Source organism: Protopterus annectens, chromosome 8.part0 (genome assembly GCF_019279795.1).
Source record: "Protopterus annectens isolate FY-2018-M chromosome 8.part0, PAN1.0, whole genome shotgun sequence".
Taxonomy (NCBI): domain Eukaryota; kingdom Metazoa; phylum Chordata; order Ceratodontiformes; family Protopteridae; genus Protopterus; species Protopterus annectens.
The window spans coordinates 1,759,244,315-1,759,265,546 of record NC_056741.1 but is presented as its reverse complement, the minus strand read 5'-3'; the positions used below and the strand labels follow the sequence as shown (position 1 = coordinate 1,759,265,546).

At 38.2% G+C, this 21,232-nt stretch overlaps 1 protein-coding gene across 1 annotated transcript in view; it reads left to right on the top strand.

The window, feature by feature from the left end:
- The window catches only part of LOC122808559 (cytochrome P450 2D20-like), a 264,003-nt gene extending 244,630 nt beyond the window's left edge, over positions 1–19,373 (top strand). Inside the window, exon 5 of the mRNA XM_044079514.1 lies at positions 19,189–19,373. Within this exon, the coding sequence (XP_043935449.1) occupies positions 19,189–19,373 (185 nt within the window). The remainder of the gene's footprint in view (positions 1–19,188) is intronic.
- Positions 19,374–21,232: the final 1,859 nt, after the last annotated feature.

Sequence of the window (21,232 nt, the reverse complement as noted above, 5' to 3'; positions counted from 1 at the left end):
ATGTCAGTAACAATACTGACATCACTGCTATATTGTAGGGGGAAAGAGACATCTTCCATACTCTCAACCTTGGCCTCTTCGACATCTACTGAATCCATAGCCATCGAAAAATATGGTCTAGCACATGAGGGCCTCATCTGGGTACTCAGTGTATGGTCAACAATCTTATGGATGTTATTGAAATTTTACATAATACTACATCTTTTCTTAGGTTTTCTATTAAGTATTCTTACACTAATATAGAGTTTTTTGATGCTGAAGTGCTTAGGCATGATGATATGTCTTTTGACACAAGACTGTTCAGAAGGGAGTGCTATAGGAATTCCCTGTTGCATATGACTAGCATGCATTGTCAGCATGTTTTTGCAAATATTGTGAAAGGCCAGGCTATGTGTGCTTCTAGACTGAATGTAAATGATGAAGGATTTAAAAAGGAGATGACTGCCCTGAAAGATTGTTTTTTGCACTGTGAGTATAAACGGAAGGAAGTGGAGCAGGGGATAGCATTGAGTACCCAGATGAGGCCCTCACGTGCTAGACCATATTTTTCTATGGCTATGGATTCAGTAGATGTCGAAGAGGCCAAGGTTGAGAGTATGGAAGATGTCTCTTTCCCCCTACAATATAGCAGTGATGGCAGTATTGTTACTGACATCATTAGGAAGCACGGGTCTATACTTTGTATGGATGATAAGATTAAAGGTATGGTAAAGGAACATCCATCTTTTGTCTTTAAAAACAAGACAAATTTGGTAAGGTTGTTACATGCTAGCTGGATAGATTTAGGAAACCTCGATCAGTTGGTGATACTCTGGGTACGTTCCCCTGTGGTAGATGCCATTTTTGTACTTATATTGACATTAGTAGTAGTTTTACCAACCCAGATACTGATGTTGCATTCCATTTTAGTGTTAAAGCTGACTGTAACATGAGGATATTATATATCTGTCTTACTGTGTGATGTGCTCATGGTTCTATATTGGTAAAAGCAATCATAGACTCAGGGAATGCATTAGGGAACACATACTGTATTAGGATTCAGTATATGTGCAATGCACTCACTAAACATGTTTTTAAGAGAGGTGTTTCCCATGAGTTTAAGTTTTGTTTGTTTATATGGGCTCTAAATTGGGTGATTTAAAGAGTAGGACTGAGACAGTTAAGCTCAATTAGATCCTTAGGATAAGGTCGAATAGGGGTTCTGGACTGAATGATCATGTCTCTTTGAAACCTGTTTTGAAATCACGGGCCCTAAGGATGAAATTAATATTTGTATTGATATTATGAGAAAACTTCTTATATTTTTATAAAGTTTATTGTTTTTTAATTCTTATAGTGGTTATTAGTATGACTGTAGGTGTAATTGTCTTTGATGGGTGTGCCTTTATTGATGTGCTCTGATTGGATGGAATACTCTTTATATTGCTGTCTTTTTAAATCTGCTGTGGTCTGATGAAGCAAATTTTTTTGTCATTAAAATGCTTACCATATTAAATGCATTTTTGGTAGCTCCACTGTGCTTCCAGTGTTTGTATTTACTTTATATTTTACATGTGTGACTTACATTTTTAAATACTGCTCTTATAACCTTAGAAAGTTACTATAATAAAAGGGTTTGTGTTACCATGCATTGTTTGAAGAATATGAAGTCTGAAACTCAAATGTTTGCCATTATTTAATGGATTTAATCCTTAATGATTTGCCTTAAAAATCCAGAAAAAAACATTTTTTTATGAGGAACAGACCAAAAATAAGAGTTAAAAATCTGGACATTCTGTGAAAATCTGGACAGTTTAGAGGTATGTTGAGGAGCCTACCCAAATTTCTAGTTGCCCCAAAGGTACAGTCTAGTTAAGCAATGCACCTAATAAATAAATAAATAAAGCATAAATAAAGGGCAAAAATCAGAGATTTCTGCAAAACTGGAGATAGATAACAGGAGACTACTCTAAACCAACTAGGTTAGTACTAATAGCCTAATGCTTTCTTTTCAGGGGAGACCCAAGTGGTATTTATACTACTAGGGGAAATTTGTCCAGGGCATCAGAGAACTTCCCCTACTAAACAAGTGCTAGGGGATCTTTTACATCCACCTAAGATACCATCAGGTCAAGCAGATGGGACCTCAGTTTTGCATCCTTACTACAAGAAGACACACTCAGGAGTGCAGCACCACCCCCCCACTTGTACTGCACTGCAGTGTCAACAACTGATCTACCTGATGTGGGAATAGAACCTACAACTTTGAACCACTGGCACAAACCTTGAAATATAAAAAAAACTATGAAACTCTATGACCCAAACTGACAAACTACAATCTGCTGTAATTTACAAAAAAAAAAAAAAAAAAAAGTTAAATGAGGCCTGTCAGTTTGTGGGGAGCATTAAGGCTCTTGCCTTCCAGTAATTAAAGTACAGGGTTTGACTCTGAGCAAAGTCATCCTAAGGCTTGTTGATAGATACCTTTAAAGCAAACCTGCCCCCCCCCCCCAATGCCCAGCCAGTTCTGGATCTGGCTCTGCTTATGATTATTATACATTTATACCTGCCCACAGTGTGGTGCCTTTATTGTCATGTAGGTGTACTCTGCGGCCCCCAGTAATGCAAATAAATGGCCTGTGTCTTAAAAATCCTGCAACATGTTGGCTCTCTCTCTTGTGGTATGTTTAAACAGTATATTCTCCCCCACATGCTGTAGCACAAGATCAAGTAACGTTTGAAGTATCCTTGAGGTAGATGTGGTACACTCACTGTTGGTTGTATGATGGTTCCTGCAGCTAGTGTTCTTAAAGCAAAGGAATCTAGCAGACCAAGGCCTCTTATAGCTCAACAAATCAAACAGTTCCACTAACATTATAACCAAGAATCTAAACTTGCTTCAGCAAATAAATCATGGTGGTGTGAGCCAAATTTGTCACACAATGCTTACTCCTTTTCTGGAACAAACTTTGACTTCAGATTAAGTAATGCAACACTTTCCTCCTTCAAAGTAGAGTTTAGACAAATGGATGACTATCCACAAATATACTGCTAGTATGAGTAGTCTGTTACTCCTTGAAAAAAGTGGTAAGGTGCAAGGGTGGGTACTGAAAAAGTATAAATGGCCACTGCACCAGGCTGCCTTGTATATTTTATGATTACCTCATCACTCTAAAATATAGTTTACCCTCATCTGCATTTGCAATTGCCCTCATTTTAATACTGTTACTCATTATAGTGCCAGTTATGCTGCCATTGACATATTATGCAAGCTGGAGAATTACGTGTTTTTCTAGAGTTGCATTCAAGGAGTACCTGAATCACCACTACCCAGTGCATGACTGCCTTTGCACAAATTTGCCATCTATGTCATAAAAAGCTGTTTCTAAATTCCAGAAATATGGAATGTTTATATTGTGTCAAAATGAACGATATCATAATTATTCTAACTTCAAATTATATTACTTCAGAATTAGTGATATCTAACTGTACTTCATAATCAGCTTAACTGTACATTCTCATGCATACCGAATTGTACTCTTCATCATCATCATCACCCCTTTTTCCCAATTTTCTACATGGGGTCAAGGTGTCACATCAACTGTCACTATCACTCTCTCTTAATACAAGAGTAAATCTTTCGGATACAATCCTTCATCAGTACAACCATTCAAAATAGAACCACAGTTAAATATAAAATCAATTAATCACATGGTACCACACAGCCAATAAAATGCAATAAAACATACATATTAAGTTTTAAAGAACAAAAATCATCTTAAAGACATTTTTTTTTTATTTTAAAATTGGTTTAAGAGAAACCATTTTGTTAATTCCAGGTGAGTGGTTAGCATTCAACCGCACAATCCACTGATGTTCTTTCAGCTTTAAATTATTATTTAAATCACCACCCCTGATATTTTTTGTTAAAACATCCAAAACCCTAAAGGTAAAATTATGGTCTTCACCATTTTCTTGTAAGTGCTGAACCAAGGAATTACTCATAACACCCCTTCATATTTCACACCTGTCTTTTACAACTCTTTCTCTTAGTTTCCTGGTTGATTTGCCAATATAAAAACTAGGACATGTTTTACACATTGCTAAGTAAATATTGGTAGAGTTACAGTTGGCACAGCAGTTACATGTATATTTCCTACCAGTCACTGGATGTATAAAATACTTTTCACCGCTAATAATGTCGTATACTGAACAATTATAACATGGAATAGTTCCTGTCCTAGTGGATATAGGTTGCTTATTTTGAAAAAGAAATCCTTATAACATAAACGTTTTTTAAGACTTGCACAATTTCTATAAGTAAATCTAGGGGTATTCCCTATATATCTAATTCAGGGAGTGATTGCAAGATACACTAGTTATTCTGTATAATATTTTGTATTTCTTCATTACACCTACTATACTTTCTAATAAAATACAATGTATTGTTATTCTTAGAATTAGAGGTGTTGGAATAATTAGTTGTGAAATATGATCATGTCCCACCATTTCTATCACTAATGACCTCTTCAATAATAACTTCCAAAAAACTTTCATCATAACCCCTAGCTTTAAAATCTTCTCTCACTTCTTGCATTTGGGTAAGACATCTGTCATAATCAGTGTTTAATTTGCTGACTTGATTGAATTGTCCCTTCACAATTCCTTTAAAAACATGTTGGGCATGCATACTACTCCCATGGAGATATTTACTCTTATGTGATGGTTTTCTTTACACACTGGTATGCAATCCCAGATGGTCAGAATAAAGTTCAACATCCAAAAAATTAATTTTGGATTTAGAATAGGTTAACTTAAATCTAAGAAAATCAGTGGTGGTGGTGTTTAGAAAATCAACAAACTCTAGTAACTCAGATTCAGTGCCCTCCCATGCAAGAAAAATGTCAACATATCTCCAAAAGAAAGAAATTTTCGACACATGACCACATGAGCTGTTAAAAATGCACATATCCTCCCATATTTTCAATGTCAAGTTGGCATAGGTATTAGCAGTGGGAGTACCCATTGCTATACCAGCCACTTGGTGATAAAATTTATTATCAAATATAAAAGCATTATTATCTAATACTAATTGTAGCAATTCACATATAGTTTCAACCTCTCTGCCATTCATCCAACCTTGTTCAACCAAAAGTTCTCTAATGGCACCAACTCCATATTCACTAGGAATCACAGTAAAAAGTGAAGTTATATCTAATCTAGCAAATAGGTAGTTGTCACTATTACTATTATCATACCATGCACGCAGCTGAGTCAAAAAGTCCCTTGTATCTTTAATAAAACTCTTAACATATTTAAGATAGTTACTTAATAGATCTTGTAAATATAGGGATATGGACTCAGTTACCCATCCCCTTCATGAAACTATAGGTCTCATTGGAGGGTTATAAAGACATGTATGTGTCTTAGGTAGTCCATACAGTCTCAGAATAGCAGGACAGGGGATGGCAAAATAATGAAACAAGTCTAAGGAAATATCATTATTGATTTGCAGTTAATAGGTCAACATATTGACATTCTTTATATATTTAGATATGCCAACAGCTCTTGTTTCCTTAAACGCAGAGGTGTCATTAAGAATATCATTAACTGCAGTAACATATCTGGATCGATCCATAACAACTATTGCTCCACCCTTGTCACTTTCTTTTATAATGATATCATCATAATCATAGGCACTAAACAGCCTATAATTGCAAAGTACCTTGCAAAGGTAAGGGAAAACAGCTCTTGTACTTTACAAAAAAATCACCTAAACAGGCATGTCCAAGGGTCAGCTTCTGGTGATTTTTCCTGTCCATCTGGTGAATCTGTGCATACTGGGGCCATGCAGCAACTGCCTCATGTACACAGGCAACCCTCTTCTCCTACCACCCAACACTACAACCCGTGAGAGATGCACTCACATTTCCAAACTGGAAGCAAAGTTCTCTCCAGCCAAGATTGTGCTAGACAGTCAAGAGGAAAAGGTTAACACCTGCACTACGCCTCAAGCAACACATAGCCCTTCAAAACCCACACCATCAACACCCACACATAGTAACACTAAACCCACATATGTGGAGGTCCTTAACATTAACCTGCCCAAGAAACAACGACCTCTGAAGCTGAAACACAAACAAACACTAGTCACAACCAAAGGGACACATAGCTCACAACACCAGTATGCCATCCAACAACAGCCCCTAAGGCAAGACAATGTACCCAACACTTTAGTTATAGGTGACTCTATATTCAGGCACACTGATGTCTCACTCACCAGGCTGAACAAGGAGGAAATTACAGTCAGACGCCTATTGGGTGCCAGGATCTGCCACATAACATATGCACTCAAGTCACTCCAGAACAAGTACAAATACGTCTCTGTCATTGTCCATGTTGGAGTGAATGACTTGAGATGTACCTCCCTGGACTACATGAAAAGAGACATGGAAGAGCTCTTGGATCATGTGGCCCAGGCAAGTATGACCCTAGCCATGAGTAGCATCCTGACTTCGCCCAGAATGATACCACAGTATACGGACAAAATGATTGACTTCAACAAATGGCTAAGCTTCTAGTGTCATTCAAAGGGGATCCAGTATCCATCTGCCTGAGAAGACATGATCGATTAACCACGATGCTTTGCAGAGATGGTCTGCACCTGTCTCCCCTGGGATTCAGGTTACTGGCTAAAGCTCTTGCCACCCTATATTGCCTTTTTAGGCAAGGTTCAAAGGACAAAACCACCACTGTAACAGATAAAAGCATGCAAAATCTGAAGGCAATGCTACTCAATGCTAGAAGTCTAAACCTCAAAATGCACTCTCTCGAGGCACTCCTAAAAATGGAGAACATCGATATCTGTGCAGTAACTGAGACCTGGTTCAAGGCTCCATGGAGCACCCCTGCAATACCAGGCTACAACTGTTACCACACTTTCTGGCCACCAAACCAAGACTGAAACACTAAAGGTGGAGGACTGTCCATATTCACCAAGGATATTCACACCTCCAGGCTAGTTGCCTAAAACAATGCATCTGAAATTCTCCAGGTGCAACTAACACTAGGTAAGACGGCAATCCAAATTGTAGCTTGCTACAGATCCCCCACCATGCCCCAAGATTCTCACTACACCTTTCTAAACATACTGGAAAATATTAAGATACAACCAAACACCCTAATACTGGTTGATTTCAACTACCCTGCCATTAACTGGGAAAACTACTTGGGTACCAACTCCTTTTCCCAATGGTTCTTGGAATTCATAAATTCCAACGCCCTGGATCAACTAATCCATGGTCCCACCAGGGGCTCCAATATCCTAGACCTGGTCATTACCAACATGGGAGATAGATGCTCCACACCAGTGGTCACCCTCTCATTGGTCAGTTCTGACCATAAGCAAATCACCTTTGACATCCACATTCCACCCCACCCCCCCCAGTAAGCAAACCTCCGTAAAATCTTCTCCAAAGCCAACTTCATGCTACTGAAGTCAGAAGTGACAAATTGTATGATACCCATGCAGACAGAATCTGAAAGCTCGACTGATGAATCCTACACTAAGGCATTGTATGAGCACATCCACTCGTGCATGAATCGTGCCATCCCAAATAGAACCAAGACGCTCTCCTCCAAAAAAAGGAAGCCAATCTGGTGGTTCCCTGCCATAAAAAAACTATACAACAGAAGGAAGAAACTGTTGCAGAAAAGAGGAATATCCCAGGATGCAAAAAAAACCCCTTACCAGCCTCAGTAAGAAGCTGAGATCCCTCATAAAATCCTCCAAAGCTAGTTACGAAAATAAAATTGCCAAAGATTCCAAAGACAACCACAAGGCATTCTATACTTATGTCAAGAATCTAAATGGCAATGCTCAGATCTGCTCTGAGCTACAAAAGAATGGCATTAAATATACTGATCCCAAGGATACTGCCAATATCCTGGCAGGTTGATTTAGTGCCAAATTCACCCCCCTCTCACCCCCTAAAAGGTCCATCTCAATACCAAAAGATTGCCAAATTCTGGTAATCACGGCCACACAGGTAGAAACCACAGTCTCCAAAGCTAAGAATACAGTATCCAAGAGACCAGATGACATCTCAGGCTGTGTACTACATGAACTACAAAATGAAATGGCACCTCACCTAAGTGTCATGTTTAATAATAGCCTCACCTCAGGCTTCATGCCCAATGAGTGACACGCAGCTACAGTTATCCCACTTCACAAGGGGGGATCCACCTTGGATCCTGGGAACTACCATCCCATCAGTCTAATGAGCCTGATCTGTAAGGGCATGGAACGCATTATCATTTAACCTTCAAACACTGGACCCCACCCAGTTTGGGTTCGTGAAGGGCTGATCTTGTCTCCTGAATCTGATTGACTTCTTTGAATCAGTCTCTAGAGCTGTGGAAGAGGGTAAGGCAGTCCACACAGCCTATCTGGACCTCACCAAGACCTTTGACACCATCCCCCATTCTGGAATCATAGATAAACTTACTAAGCTGGGCATAAATCCCTACATCACTAGATGGATTGCCAACTGGCTTACTGACAGAACCCAGACTGTAAAAGCAGCTGACTCCAAATCCAGCTCCAGACAAGTGACAAGTGGAGTACCTCAGAGTTTAGTCCTGGGACCGCTTTTGTTTGGCATCTACTTTTCTGAAGTACAGGCCAACACTAAGGGACTCTGGCTAACAAAGTTAGCAGATGACTGCAGACTGGGAGCCATTATTGAATCCTCAAATTATGTGGATATTCTACAAAAGGGCCTTACAGAAACATATGCTTGGTGCCAGAGCCATGGGCTCAAGCTTAAGGCCAAGATATGTATAGTTATCCCCTTTGGGAAAAACCTTGTACCCATGAATTAGCACATAGGTTGCAGTACACTAAACACTGAAGGTATGATGAGAGACTTAGGGACACAGGTGGACAGTGGTCTCACCTTCAATCACTACATCGCCACAACAGTCAGGAAATCCTTCTATGTGGCACATCTCATTACTAAGGGCTTTTTATCCAGAAAAAAGGAGGTCATTGTCCCACTGTACTCATCCCTCATTAGACCCATTATAGAGTACAACGCCCTGTTTGGTATGTACCTCACAAGACATCTGCAACAGCTGGAAAGGCTACAGAAATACCTCACTACAACAATCACAGGTCTAAAGCAGATGCCCTATGCTGACCATCTAAAAAAACTCCAGCTATGCTCTGTGGCATATTGTCTACTCAGAGATGACCTCTGCTTAACATACAAGGCCATGTCAAACCCTGAGCTGCTGGATATGCTCCACTTAAAGAAATCCCAATCCCTCAGAGCCACACGCTGCAGGTATCTAAACTTTGTCATCACATTGAACAAAACATGCTGGAAGGATAGGTTCCTGACCCAGAGACTCCCCATACTCTGAAATAGACTGCCCATACATGTCAAGCAGAGTGCCTCCTTGGCCCTCTTCAAAAGGAACCTTGACGATTGGATGGGAGATAGGAAATTCATCTTGGGGGTTATGTCAGTCACCCTGCTAGACAGGGGTCCAGGGAAGTAAATATTGTGGGAAGAAATATCCAGGGAATTGCTATGGCTAGGCTTGTATAGGCCCTCGGGCTGATAGCCTAGCGCCAGCCTATGAAATTATGAACCTATGAATCATGGTTATTTTCTAGTTTGAACAGTGCCTGATGTTCATCTACTGTTAAATTATAAAGCTTGTGAGAAGTCTGCTCAAACACATCATGTATTTGCTTCTTACAAATCTCATTAAACACAGTTATAACAGGATGGCTGACTGGAATAAAAGTACTTGACTGTTTATTTTTAACTGACGAAGTAGAAGCAGTGTCACCAAAATTAACTTTTAAATTTAAATTATGTTTAAACAATTTAAAATCAGTTAATACATTTGTTAAAGTATCTGCGCTTGAAGGAATGAACTTTGTACATTTATTAAGCAAAGAAATCTCTGCATCTGTAAGTTCATAAGAAGATAAATTAATAATGGGAATCAGTATTCAACAATACCACCATTTCGTGCAACTGCGACTGTGGTTCAATTTTAAATGGTTGTACTGATGAAGGATTGTATCCGAAAGCTTTACTCTTATATTAAACTAGTTTGACGTTGCAGAGCTTCGTTTTTCTTTTGTTACCTATTTGTTATACACTGCTCTGCTTCATCACGTTCTGTTATTGCTTTTGTTACCATCTCTCTGTCTCTCTCTTTCTCATTTCAGTGTCACTTTCCTACCTTCTTTGACAGTCATGCCTCAGTGTCACAAGTCTTCTTTTACCCAATCCATCCATTTCTTTGCTGACAGCCCCTGCTCCTTCTTGCCTTCTTCCTACCTGTCCCAAATCTTCTTTATAGATTGTCTTCTCCTTTCCTGAACGTGCCTGAACTGTCATAATCTGATCTCTTTCATGTTCTCTGTAATGGGACCTAAATGGGATTCTGTTCTGATGTCTTTATCTGTCACACAGTATGCATCATACCACCCATCTCAGGCACATGACCTCCATCACCTCTGGCTTTCTCAAGCAGTCTACCTTCACTGCCCAAGTTTCTGTACTATACATAGTACTGTTTTCACCACTGTTTTATACAGCTTACTTTTCAGCTTACTTGCCATTCTTCTGTCACACAATATCCCTGACATACTGTGCCAGTTGACTGTAGCTCCTATTATTCTAGCTTTGACTTCCTCATTTAGATTTCCCTTCCTCTCAACTGCTCCTCCCAGATACTTGAAGACATTAACCTGTCCCATTATTTGCCTTTCTGTCTCAGTTTTCAGCTTCTGATTTCCCCCATTTGTTACAGCTGTCTGTACCAACTTTCATTCTGCATGCCTTCAGTTGTTTTGTGTTCCTCCCACAACTATAATTTTCTGAAACTCCTGATCAGTGTCTGCCTGTAATGCCACATCATCTGCATGCAGTAACCGCTGATCTGTCCCCTCTCTGGCCTGTTTGCTAATGTAATCCATCACCAGTATCAACAGCAATGGTATCAGAGCTGAATCCTGATGCGCTCCCACTGGGAACCTCTATGTGAGTCCAAACACTGTTTATACTTGTGTCATTGGATCCCTGTACATATCCTCTAGTACTTCTACCAATGTTTCTGGATCTTCAAACAACCACAGGACTGCTCAAATCAGCCTTTATGGGACTTTGCTTTCCCCAAGTCTAGAAATGCCCAGCTGGACTCTTTCCACATCTCAAGTTTCTTCTCAACTATCTGTCTCACTAAGAACATCTAGTTAGTTGTGCTGCATCCTTGTCTGAATCTGAACTCCCGATCTCTTTTTACTTTCTACTTCTCTGTGTATTTGTTTATTAATTGCCTTTCCCAAACTTTCATGCAGTGTGACAGGAGTTTGATAACCTCTGTACTACCCACAGTTATGAATACCCCCTTTGGTCTTGTACACTACCTCTAGAATGCTTATTCTCCAAGCATCTGGAATACATCTTTCTCCTATACTGCTATGATTAAGCCTTAAGCTTAATGCCAAAACATGTGTTGTCATCCCCTTTGGGAAAAACTCAGTTCCCACTAATTACCACATCAATGGGAGCCCACTGAACACTGAAGGCTTTATAAGAGATTTGAGGACACAGGTTGACAGCAACCTCTCCTTTGACCACCACATTGCCACTATGGTCAGAAAGTCCTTCTATGTGGCACATCTCATTACCAAGGGTTTTGCATCCGGGAAGAAAGAGGTCATCATCTCTCTCTCTACTCTTCCCTTATTAGGCCAATCATCGAGTATAATGCCCCATTTGGCATGTACCTCTCTAGACTCATACAACAACTGGAAAGGATGCAAAAGTACCTCATGAAGAGGATCCTAGGCCTTAAACACATGTCCTACATGGACAGACTCAAAAATCTCCAGCTATTCTTTGTCTCATATCATCTACTAAGAGGAGATCTCTGCTTGACTTACAAAGCCATGTCTGACACAGCTCTGTCAGAAATGCTACATCTAAAGATATCCCAAACCCTCTGCACCACACGCTCTGGAGACCTCAACCTCATTACCACAATCAACAGAACATGCTGGAGGGACAGGTTCATAACCCAGAGACTGTCCATGCTCTGGAATAGACTTCCCATGCATGCCAAGCAGAGCACTCACTGGCCCTCTTCAAGAGAAACCTTGATGAGTGGATGGGAAATAGAAAGTTCACCCCAGGGATAACTGCAGTGGCTCTAATTGATAGAGGCACTAGGAACAAACCTTTGGGTGGCACGATGCCAGGGCACATCTATGAGCTAGGCATGTAAAGGCTCCAGGGCCATTAGCCTAGTACACACCTATGAACCTATTATCCTCTGGAGATATTTAACCCATAACTCACCCAACATCTTGATTATATCTGTCATGACCTTATCTGAACAAGCTGCTTTATCTGACTTCATTTTTCTTGGTGCTGTTCTTACTTCTTCTAGGGTGAGCTCCATTGGGTGGGCTTCTTGTTCTTTTTCTTTCTTTGCAGACTGTGCTTGAGGCAGTATTGCATCCGTAGTGTTTTCATCATTCAGAAGTTGCTGGAAGAACGGCTTCCATTTATCTTTGATGTCCTGTGGGCTGGTGAGCATGTTGCTGCTGGTAGCCCTTATGTAGCTTGTTTGATAGCTATCTTTATTCTTCTGTCTTTGCCTTGCAGTCTGAGTTTTGTTGTGCCATCAACTGAGTTATTTTCCTGAATCTGGTAGTGTAATGTCATGTTCTTTGCTATTGCAACTACTCTTTTAGTATCTTTGTTAATTAACCAGTATTCTTTCTTTGCTAGCCTGTCTTCTCTGTCTGTCTCTCTCTCTCTCTCTCTCTCCCACTTTTTCCTGCACTTCTTCTTTCTTTTGATGCTTCCTGGACTTCTGCATTCCACCACCAGCTTTCCTTATGTATTTTATTTCCATACTTGGCTTGACAGCATATCCATTCTGTAGTCCTCACACATGCTGTTTTGAGGTACTGCAATTTTTTTTCAACTTCACCTATTTTCTATTCTTCCTGAGGATTTACAGCCCTGAGTATTTCCTAAAACTGTTGTGTTTTCTCATCATTAAACTTCCAGGTCTTCAGCCTAGTCTATATGGACTTTAGGGCCATTTCTGATGACTGATAGCATGTAGCTGTGGCAGCTAATGCTGTGTGCTCACTGTTTTACTAGACATGATTTTGCAATATCTGATTCTACCTCGATACCTTATTCTTACTATGAGGAAGTCTACCTGAGCTGCATGTTGGCCACTCTTCTATGTGATCATGTGACTGTCTGTCTTGCTGAACCATGTGTTGGCCAATATCAAACTGTTTGCCAGAATGAAGTTTACAATGGCCTCTCCTTCTTTGTTCCTTTGGTCCCACCCGTATGTACCCAGGCAGCCCACATATCCTGTTTTGTCTGTCTGTCCCAATATGTGCATTCAAGTCCCACCATTATCAACACTAGCTCACATTGTCCTTTATTTATTAAGTCCTGTAACTGCTAACTGAATGTACTCTTTTCCTCACTATCATAACCCTACTGTGAGGCGTAAGCTGAGATTATGAATATTTCCCTATCCTTTCATAGTATTCCAATTGCTATGAGTCTGTCACTAATTCTGATGACATCCTTCACTGACTTTAAAAGGCTCTCCCATTCTAGTTCACGCAGCATTTCTAGTCTGTTCTCCCCCTAAGTAGCTTTGCTGCTCTGCCCTTCCATCTTGTTCATAGGTTCAGACGATGTCCAGCCTTCTCCTTAATATCATGACATCCACTTCCAAGCTGCACCCTGTCAGGGAGCCTATACTGAGTGCAGCAATTCTTAGTTCATATTTTTCAGGTTGACTGGATCTAAGTCCAGCTTGTACCCAACATAGCTATCCTAGATAACCAAGCTGGGCCACTGAAAGCTAGCCAACTAGTAGTTTATTGGTATAGGGCTGCTAGGCTCTAGGGTGGGCACACACTACCAGTAGGGTTACATAGACCCCCTCTTACTGTTAGCAGTCCCTAGCATAGGTCCAAGTAGGCCAAGTTTTCAACCCATGTACTACAGGCAAATATCCATACCCATTTTTGGCTACATTAGTCAATCTGTAACCAACTTTACATCACTGAGTGGCTAGCCCTGATGCACAGAATGTTGTGCACCACAGTTCTGTTGATGCCTAAAGCAGTTAGTTTATATAACTCCTCCCCCAGTAGCCACCATCTAGAGTATGCACTGCTGCCTCTAACTCCATTCTTGGTTGAGTTTGATAGAGAAACCCCAAATGGGTTTTGTAGAGTTTGTTGGAACCTCAGAGACAGAATGCAAACTCTGTACAGGCATTGGCTGGAGGTCAAGATCGAACCTTATAACTTGTGCATGGAAGATGAAGAACTCCAACATTATGGCAAGTGTGTCCCCTTAAGACAGTCATCATACTAATATTTTGAAGCTTATGCTGTATATTGTGTTATCCTCATTGTCATAGTACCCTGTGGAACTTATGCTGTATACTGTTTCATGCTCAATGCACTAATACTCTTCAAAGGTTATATTGTATCATTGTCACTTTACTAGTACTCAGTGAAGCTTATATATTGTTTAGTGAATTATGGTCATTGTGCAAATACTCTGGAGGTTATACTATACATTGTATCATACTGACTGTAATGATACTCTATGGAGCTTCTGTTGTACACTGCACAATGTTCACTGTATTAATACTCTGTAAAGCTCACATTGTACCATTGTCACTGTACAAATACATTAAAGCTTATATTGTATATTGAATGATGCTTACTGTGCTAATACTCTACAGAGTTTATATTGTATATTGTGATAGTTACTGTAACAGTACCTTGTGGATTTTTTATTGTTCATTTTATCATGTTCACTGTACTAATACTCTGTAGAGCTTATGCTGTTCATTTTATCATAATCACAGAGCTAATACTCTGTGTAATTTATATTGTATATTGTAACATACTCACTGTAGCAAAATCCAGTGGATCTTATATATTATTTGTATTATGCTCATTTTAATAATACTCTGTGACACTTGTACTATATATTGTAGGATGTCCCCTATACCAATAATCTGTGAAGCTCATATTGCATCATAATCAGTGTACTAATATTCTGTGGAAGATAAACTATTTAATACTTTCTGTACCAATACTCTGTGGAGCATATATTGTACATTGAATCATTTTCACTATGCTAATACTCCATTTTGTATGTTTTATCATACTCACTGAACTTACTGTCTTTAGAGATTATATTGCATATTCTATTATAATCACAGTACTAACTATCCTGAGGATAAACTATTTAATACTTTCTGTACCAATACTCTGTGGAGCATATATTGTACATTGAATCATTTTCACTATGCTAATACTCCATTTTGTATGTTTTATCATACTCACTGAACTTACTGTCTTTAGAGATTATATTGCATATTCTATTATAATCACAGTACTAACTATCCTGTGGAGCTTATGCTCCATATTGCATGATACACACTGTGCTGATACTCAGTGAAGGTTATGTTGTATCATGCTGAATGTACTAATATTCTGCAGTACTTTTGCTGTATATAATATTATGTTTACTTTAATGTTATATACAAAATAAGCAGTGCAGAGTATATAATGTTATGTTCACTGTAATAATACTACACTTTGAAATCTATACTATATATTGTATTACTCTCTCCACTAGAACTATCTGGGGCTTGTATTGCATATTATGTCACACTGTGCTAATACTCTGTGGTACTTATACTGCTTATTGCATTATAATTATTGTACTGATACTCTGTGGACTTCCATTGCATCATGCTCACAATATTAATACGTTGTGGAGTTTATATTATAGTGTACTCACTATACTGATATTCTGCGGCACTTATATACTGAATCATGCTCTCTGTACTAATTATTTATGAAGTTTATATTGCACATTGTAAGCTGAGGTGGTGGTGCTGTGGTAGCGTTGTCGCCTCACAGTAAGACGCTGTCCGGTTTGATTCTCAGCTAGAGCATCTTCTGCGTGGAGACATGCATGAATGGGCGTACCTTCGTTGAAGGTTGTGCGTCAGGGCTGGGAACTCGGCATGTAAAAATCTATCTGCCAATCATTAGCGGACTGGAGTTCTGCTGTGGTAACCCTTAACCGGGAAAAGCCAAAAGACACAACAACAACAACATATTGCACATTGTATCATACTCAATGTAGCAGTACCCTGCAGAGATTATATTGTTTATTGAGTCATGTTCACTGAAGTAATATTCTCTGGAACTTGCACTTAATGCTGCTCTGTATCGTGTTCACTACACACTTTGTGGAGCTTATATAGTATATTGTATTATAATCCTTGTACTAATAATATGTGGAGGTTATATATTGTATCATACTCACTTACTCTTACTCAGTGTCATGTACATTGTAAGCTATATTATGATCACCATACTAATACACTTTGGAGCAGTCACTGTATATTGTATCTTACTCACTGTAATAATACTCTTTATGAGAATGTATTGGTTATTGCATCAGGCTAACAGTAATAATATGTGTGAATCGTATACTATATTTTATAATATATTCCATGTTCTAATACACTGTGGTGTTTATTTTCTATGCTGCATAGTGCTCTGCCCATTTGCACTGTCCTGGTCCATCCGTCCTTCTACCCATCCAGTCATCTATTTATCTGTTTGGGAAAGTACAAATGAGCAGAACCCATTCTTGACAGAGACACATGAAAACATTTTCACAAAGTATTATCACAGTGATAATGACACAGTGTGCAATATAAGCTCCGCAGAGTGTTAATATAATGAACACTATTTAGTATAGAAAATAAGCTCCAGAGTGTATTATGACAGTGAATATGGTATTTTTATCTCTAATAAAGAAGAACTTTAGATACCTGTCCCTCAAATCAGATGCCAAGCAACTGGGCATTATAATTGTCAAACAAAAGGAGTTATTTACATTGCATACTGCACATCATGTTGGGCATTTTATGTGGGCAAGACGGAATGGAGCTTAAAACATAGAATCTATGAGCACATGTATGAGATCAGCAGAAAAAAAGGAAACAAATGCATTATTTAGGCATGTAATGAGATGTGTTAATTCAGATTTTAAATTTTGGATTTTGGAGATGTTCAAACTTTAAGGGGGGGGTGATTGACAAAGTAGATTAGAACTTAGAGAATTACTATAACAGCTGCAACTGGATGCATGTAAATATGCAGGACTCAATGATCATATTTCTTTGACTCCAGCCCTAAAATTAAGTGCAAATAACTTTTAAAGAATATAACACTTGGGGTCCTAACAGTGGGCAAATATGTATTGATTTTATACATACACAAATTTCTTACATATGTGTTCTGAATAGTACGATTTGTTTTTAAAAGTTAGTGTTTGTTTATCAGATAGGCTTATACATTATACTTCATCGGTATGATTTTATTTATTTGTTGATGATTTTTGTGATTATTTAACACAAAAATAATATGTTAAAGTGATGTCAAAGTAATGTATATTGAATAAACCAATGAGGTGGGGTCTAGGGTTTTATAAGGTGAGCAGGATATGATGTAATGAGACTCTGATGAAGTTTCCTGTTTGGAAATGAAATAGCTAAATCTTTTGGAATAAACCTGATTGCTTTTATGTGTGAGTACTTTTTTTTGCAAGGATTGCAACTGGTGTCTATGTGTTGAAAGCTGCTTTATTGGGACCGAGTATGCCTAGCTGAATACATTTGGATTAGTGAATATGATATAATGTATAGTATAAGATTCACAGTGTATTATTACAGTTAGCCTGATGCAATAACCTACCGTGGTCATCAAATACAGGTGAGAATAATTATTTTCATGCAGTCCACTGGTCTTCCACACACAATGTCTTTGTTTGCATTGTAGAGTTACAATGTTTGCTTTTAGGTGTACCTTTCTAGCCATTACTGTTTTTCTATGCCTTAGTTATTCCTATCACTTTCTGTTACAACTCTGGGAACTATCACCTTTCCCGTGTGAGGCAGTGTATTTGTTTCTTGCTCTGCTTTCCGCCCACTGTTTCCTCAACTCATGTCTTTTCTTAATGATTTGATGCCTGCCTTATTGTAATGAAATGGTAATGTCTTTCCCATTGTTCAACAACTGTTGCTTGAAAGTTCAACTTCTGCACTACAAGAATTATAACTGCTTAGTATATAAAGACTGTAATTTCAATATAATATACATGCTTGCAAATATATTATATTTTTGTCAGATATATTGCTGAGACCTTGAGGTCTGTCTTTAAAATGGTTTCTTCATAATGTGTGTGATTATTCAGCCAGCAATGTTTAAATAAAGAATATATATGAACCAAATTAGAAGCACCCAGTCAACAACGAAGGAACACAAAATCGAAGGTTTAATTGGGCATATAAACAAAATGAACCACAGTACACCAAACAATACGCAGTGTAAAAAACAATCCACACATCAACGTTTCGTCTATCCTTCTTCAGCATAAAGTACAAATCACATAAACCCAGAAATCTGGTATTTAAATACAAATAAATAAATGCTCTCAACCAATAACATTTGTGAATTAAAAATTGGTTAGCCACCACCTTAATTGATGATGAAAAAATGAATAAAAAACAAATGTTATTCACAAAATGAACTGCAAATGTTAGAATGAATACAATGGTTGTGAAATTAAGAAACAATTAGGAAATGGATCTATTTTATGTCCTTGAAATTAAATACATTTTGTAAAAAATAGTTTAAAAAGCATTTGTTAAATATACATGTTAAAAGACTATACATAAAAACACTACTCCACTCTGCTGGTGACAATTGGTACTGCAACTATGTGAATGTTTTTCATACTTAAAAAATATATATAAATATATAACATTAAATTAAGATCGTAACATTTCATAATTTTGCTGCTCTTAGTTTCAATACAGGAGTTAAAGAAACCATGTCATTTATTCCAGGATATTTGTTAGAGAATATATATGCCTCATGCATTTCTTTAAAGACAGCTGAGGAATGTTCCAAAGATACTTGAATCTGTTGCATTGTACATTGTGTGTGATTTTTATTTTCAGATTTTAAGATTTCTTTACTTTTTGTGCCATGCTTTTTACTTTAACTTTTTTCTTTTTTTTTAATTAAAGGTCCACGAGTTTGTTTAGGTGAGAACTTAGCTCGTATGGAGATCTTCCTCTTCTTTACATGTTTACTGAAAAAATTTGAATTTTTTCAGCCTGAAAAATCTGCAGCTCCCAACTTCACAACCACATTTGGGATAGTACAGTCATTATATCCCTTCAAAGTAGCGCTGAAGTGCAGAAAGAATTAGGAGAAAAGAACACTACAAAATATGTTTGTTTTTTGTTTTTTAACATTCTGTATGTTAACCTTTGAGATTATAATAAACTGTAGATAAGGCTGTACATTCTAAACTAAAGTGTCTTAATTCTATGTTGTTTTGGTTTAAATGTTTGAGTTATCCTTATTGTCACAATTTATTTCTATTCAATTTTGAACATATGTAAATGTTCTATGAAATTCTTCTAAAGGTAAAATAAATGATACATGGCTCCATATATGTTCCTTACAGACAATCTCATTGACCACTAATCAACTGAAAACAAATGACTGAGACCCTTTTGCGAACAATTCTTTTTATGTGAATGGAAAATCCCCTCACATCCCCCTAGGCAGGAGGATTCACCCCTGCACCTGCAGACGTAATAGAGTCCATCTTAAGATGTATTTCAAAGATGGTCAAAACCCTGTCCACAACAACCATCTTTGATGAACTAATGTTTTAGCCAATGGCTACTGTATGAGTGTAACTGGCAAGCTCCACTGACACACTTCTCTGATGTTGCTTTGTAGAGCTGGGAAATAGTAATAATGACCTATAGTGATGAGAAGAGAGCATGAGATAATTACGACATACAGAGTGTTCTCTCTTCCCCCATCTCCCTCTCGCTCTCCCTCTCTCTCTCTATATATATATATATGTGTGTGTGTGTGTGTGTGTGTGTGTGTGTGTGTGTGTGTGTGTGTGTGTGTGTGCATACCAACAGTACAAATGTATTGATAGCCAATTCTTGACTAACAATGGGTTACATTTGAATCAGTCCACTTACATGGTTAACAAACATAAATAAAAAGTAGACATGGTACATAACGTTAATATTTTAAATGTAGTTGAAATTAATCTTTTTAGAATATGCTTGCTTTGACTTATCTAAAGGATGCTGAGTTCATAGTCCCCTAGTGCCAAGACCCTGAGTCACAGAACAACACAAATTATGAAATGACAATAACTATTTTCTTTAATAAATCACTATAGGTGTCATTTCTGTGTATGCTCTGGCAGTGACTCATTTTTATTGGGGGTGTGGTGGGAGATTTCTTCTTTCATCATGTTTGCTTAACTGTGGAGTTTGTATATACAAGTCTTGAGTTAGTAGGCTTGACCCCTCATGTGAGGTACAAGGAAGCTTGCTCTCCTGCAAGAAAATGCTTATAGTTTGGAGTTTTCTCACTGTGTTATTTTGGACATTTTTGATTGGTGGTGATGTTGTTCCTTTTCTCATTGTGTTGTTTTGGACATTTGTGATTGGTGGTGATGTTGTTCCTTTTCTCATTCTGCTGTTTTGAATATTTGTGATTGGTGGTGTTGTTCCTTTTCTTATTGTGTTATTTTGGGCATTTTATGATTAGTAGTGACACTGTTCCTCTGCATCCAATTACTCAGTGCTTCATTTGCCATACTGCTGTTTATTAATTTACATTCTTCAAATAATATAATGTATAATCTCCTTCAATATTGAACTTTATTAGCTATTGCTGAATAAAGCACTAATAGCTACTTAGAAGGAGGCTTTTGACATAGTGCATCTCAAATCTCATTACAGCCAGAGTGCTTGTAAACCAGGCAAGATAGCTGCTTGAGCCCACATTTCTGTATAACTGGCAACAAAAAAAAAAAAAACAAATAAATATAAATGGATCTGATGTTGTCTGCTCCATCCGATTCAACCTGTAGGACTTTGGATCTTACTCGCATCTGACACTGGCATATTCTAAAACCTTTCAGCTTAACTTGGCTCAGCCTCACTTACCCATAAACCCCTTCTCCTCCATCAGCTACCCAGATCTAGTTTGCCTCCATTCTGGTCTGCAGCTTGGTCCTTGGCTCCA